The sequence below is a fragment of the Parus major genome, unplaced genomic scaffold (genome assembly GCF_001522545.3).
Source record: "Parus major isolate Abel unplaced genomic scaffold, Parus_major1.1 Scaffold533, whole genome shotgun sequence".
NCBI lineage: Eukaryota > Metazoa > Chordata > Aves > Passeriformes > Paridae > Parus > Parus major.
Window position 1 is genome coordinate 1 of NW_015379421.1, and position 3,485 is coordinate 3,485.

A 3,485-nucleotide genomic window follows, 5' to 3' on the forward strand; every position below is an offset into this window, starting at 1 on the left:
TATATATTATATATTATATATTACATATTATATATTATATATTACATATTATATATTATACCTTATCTCATATTAATATTTTATATATTATATTATATTACATTATATTATATTACATTACATTATATTAATTATATTACATTACATTACATTACATTATATTATATCACATTATATTACATTATATTATATTTTATATTTTATTGTATTATATTGTCTTATATTATATTATATCATATCATATTACATTACATTATATTATATTATATTACATTATATTACATTATATTACAATATAATGTATTACATTGTATTATATTGTCTTATATTGTCTTATATTGTCTTATATTGTCTTGTATTATACTATATTACATTATATTATACATTATATTATCTTTTATTAATATTATATCTAGATTATATTAATATATTAATATATTATTATATATTAATATATTAATAATATATTATTAATGTATTATAATATATTATATTATATTGTATTATATTACATTACATTATATTATTATATATATACACACATACATACATATTAATTAAATTTTCTTTAATAATTATACATAATTATATATAACAGTTATATATAATTACATATAATTATATGTAATAATTATATTGCCTATATAATCATATATAAATTTATATAATAGATAACATACAAATTAAATTATAGAAGCAAATTATATGTAAGATCATTAGAATTATACATAATTCTATATTACATATAATCATAAAAATATAATTAAAGACAACAGAATTATAATTCTATCAATTCAGATAAATAATTACTCAGAAGGGCTTAAAGCAGATAATTTCACCCAGCTGCAAAAGAACCTTTGAGAACATGGAACTCCCAAGGATGTCCAGAGGGAGTGAAGGTGTTGGCAGAATTTTCCCCATTTTGCTGCAATTTCAGGTTTTTTGCACCATGGAGGCCCTGGTTTTACATTTGGAACCTGAAAACCTGATTTATTTATGAATTTGTCTTTTGGCAGCACGCTTGGGTCTCGCAGCTGCTGCAAGTGGGTTCTTGACTGTTTTCTCTCCCATGTGAGAGGACGGAATTTAATTCTATGTAGAATTATTTAATTCTATGTAGAATTAAATCCTCCAGGGGAGAAATTAAACCAGAAAAGGCCAAAGGAGGGATTCCAGCCCCAGAACTGATTCCCACATGGAGGCAGTGACCTGCTCAGGCGTGATAGCTTTACTGGGCTGGGCAATCCAAACTGGTATTTCTTGTCTCTGGTGGGGTTTAGCTAAAACTGAAGGGTTTTTTTAAGATAAAAAACCTCCCTTTATTCTTTAAGATTCCCACATGGAGGCAGTGACCTGCTCAGGCATGATAGCTTTACTGGGCTGGGCAATCCAAACTGGTATTTCTTGTCTCTGGTGGGGTTTAGCTAAAACTGAAGGGTTTTTTTTAAGATAAAAAAACTCCCTTTATTCTTTAAGCGAAATAAAGGACAGAATTGGTTGTACCTGGGAAGAATCTGACCCAGTGGCACCTCCCTTTTCCAGGAGCTGAACATGGGCCAGCGCTGCTCGGACACGCGTGGGATTGTCTTTGAGGATGTGCGGGTCCCCAAGGAGAACGTGCTGATTGCGGAGGGCGCCGGCTTCAAGATCGCCATGGGCGCCTTTGACAAGACCAGGCCCCCGGTGAGTGGCAGCAATGGGCTGTTCACCAAAGAAACGCGAATTTCTGCTGCTCACCCCGCGCTCTGCACACCCAGGTGGCAGCGGGGGCCGTGGGGCTGGCGAGGCGAGCGCTCGACGAGGCCACGCGGTACGCGCTGGAGAGGAAAACCTTCGGGAAACCCATCGTGGAGGTGAGTTTAGAGTCTGATCCAGCACAGACCCCAATTCCACAGAGCTCCTTGAACACAACTTCCCGAGAGCGCTGAATTTGAAAATTAAGAAATGAAGATAATATTGTCTATTAGGGAAGATTCATTCCCAGAAAAGCCTGGCTCTGGCAGAGTCCCCATCCTGGAGGTGTGTTTAGAGTTACTCATGGGAAAGTCTGATCCAGCACAGACCCCGATTCCACAGAGCTCCTTGGACACAACTTCCCGAGTGCACTGAATTTGAAAATTAAGAAATGAAGATGATAATATCTATTAGGGAAGATTGATTCCCAGAAAGGCTCTGGTGGAGTCCCCATCCTGGTGGCACTTGGGGATGCAGTTTAGTGATGACCATGATGGTGCCAGGGCGAGGCTTGGCCTTGATCTTAGCAGTCCTGTGGAACCCCAGTGATTCCATGATCCCCAGTAGAAGGTTCCTTCCCCTGTGGTGTCATTGCCCTTGATGATATTAGTGGTTTTGTGGAACCCCAATGATTCCATGATCCCAAACAGAAGGCTCCTTCCCCTGTGGTGCCACAGCCCTTGATGACCTTAGCAGTCCTGTGGAACCCCAATGATTCCATGATCTCCAGCAGAAGACTCCTTCCCCTCCTGTGGTGCCACAGCCCTTGATGATCTCTTAGTGGTCCTGTGGAACCCCAATGATTCCATGATCTCCAGCAGAAGACTCCTTCCCCCCATGGTGCCACAGCCCTTGATGACCTTAGCAGTCCTGTCCTGTGGAACCGCAATGATTCCATGATCCCCAGCAGAAGCCTCCTTCCCCTGTGGTGCCACAGCCCTTGATGATCTCTTAGCGGTCCTGTGGAACCCCAATGATTCCATGATCCCCAGAAGAAGCCTCTTTCCCCCATGGTGCCACAGCCCTTGATGACCTTAGCAGTCCTGTGGAACCCCAATGATTCCATGATCCCCAGCAGAAGCCTCCTTCCCCTCTGGTGTCATTGCCCTTGATGACCTTAGTGGTTTTGTGGAACCCCAATGATTCCATGATCCCCAGCAGAAGCCTCCTTCCCCTGTGGTGCCACAGCCCTTGATGACCTTAGCAGTCCTGTGGAACCCCAATGATTCCATGATGCCCAGCAGAAGCCTCTTTCCCCTGTGGTGTCATTGCCCTTGATGATATTAGCGGTTTTGTGGAACCCCAGTGATTCCATGATCCCAAACAGAAGGTTCCTTCCCCCATGGTGCCACAGCCCTTGATGATCTCTTAGCAGTCCTGTGGAACCCCAGTGATTCCATGATCCCAAACAGAAGGCTCCTTCCCCCATGGTGCCACAGCCCTTGATGACCTTAGCAATCCTGTGGAACCCCAATGATTCCATGATCCCAAGCAGAAGCCTCCTTCCCCTGTGGTGCCACAGCCCTTGATGATCTCTTAGTGGTCCTGTGGAACCGCAATGATTCCATGATCCCCAGCAGAAGCCTCTTTCCCCTGTGGTGTCATTGCCCTTGATGATATTAGTGGTTTTGTGGAACCCCAATGATTCCATGATCCCAAACAGAAGGTTCCTTCCCCTGTGGTGTCATTGCCCTTGATGATCTCTTAGTGGTCCTGTGGAACCCCAGTGATTCCATGATCCCCAGCAGAAG

The 3,485-nt window shown here is 41.3% G+C and overlaps 1 protein-coding gene across 1 annotated transcript in view; it reads left to right on the forward strand.

Annotated features, from left to right (window-relative positions):
• Positions 1-1,523: 1,523 nt before the first annotated feature.
• The window catches only part of LOC107199257 (medium-chain specific acyl-CoA dehydrogenase, mitochondrial-like), a gene marked incomplete at its 5' end in the record, with an annotated part of 5,712 nt that continues 3,750 nt past the window's right edge, over positions 1,524-3,485 (forward strand). Inside the window, 2 exons of the mRNA XM_015616593.2 lie at positions 1,524-1,683; positions 1,758-1,853. Of these exons, the coding sequence (XP_015472079.2) occupies positions 1,524-1,683; positions 1,758-1,853 (256 nt within the window). The remainder of the gene's footprint in view (positions 1,684-1,757; positions 1,854-3,485) is intronic.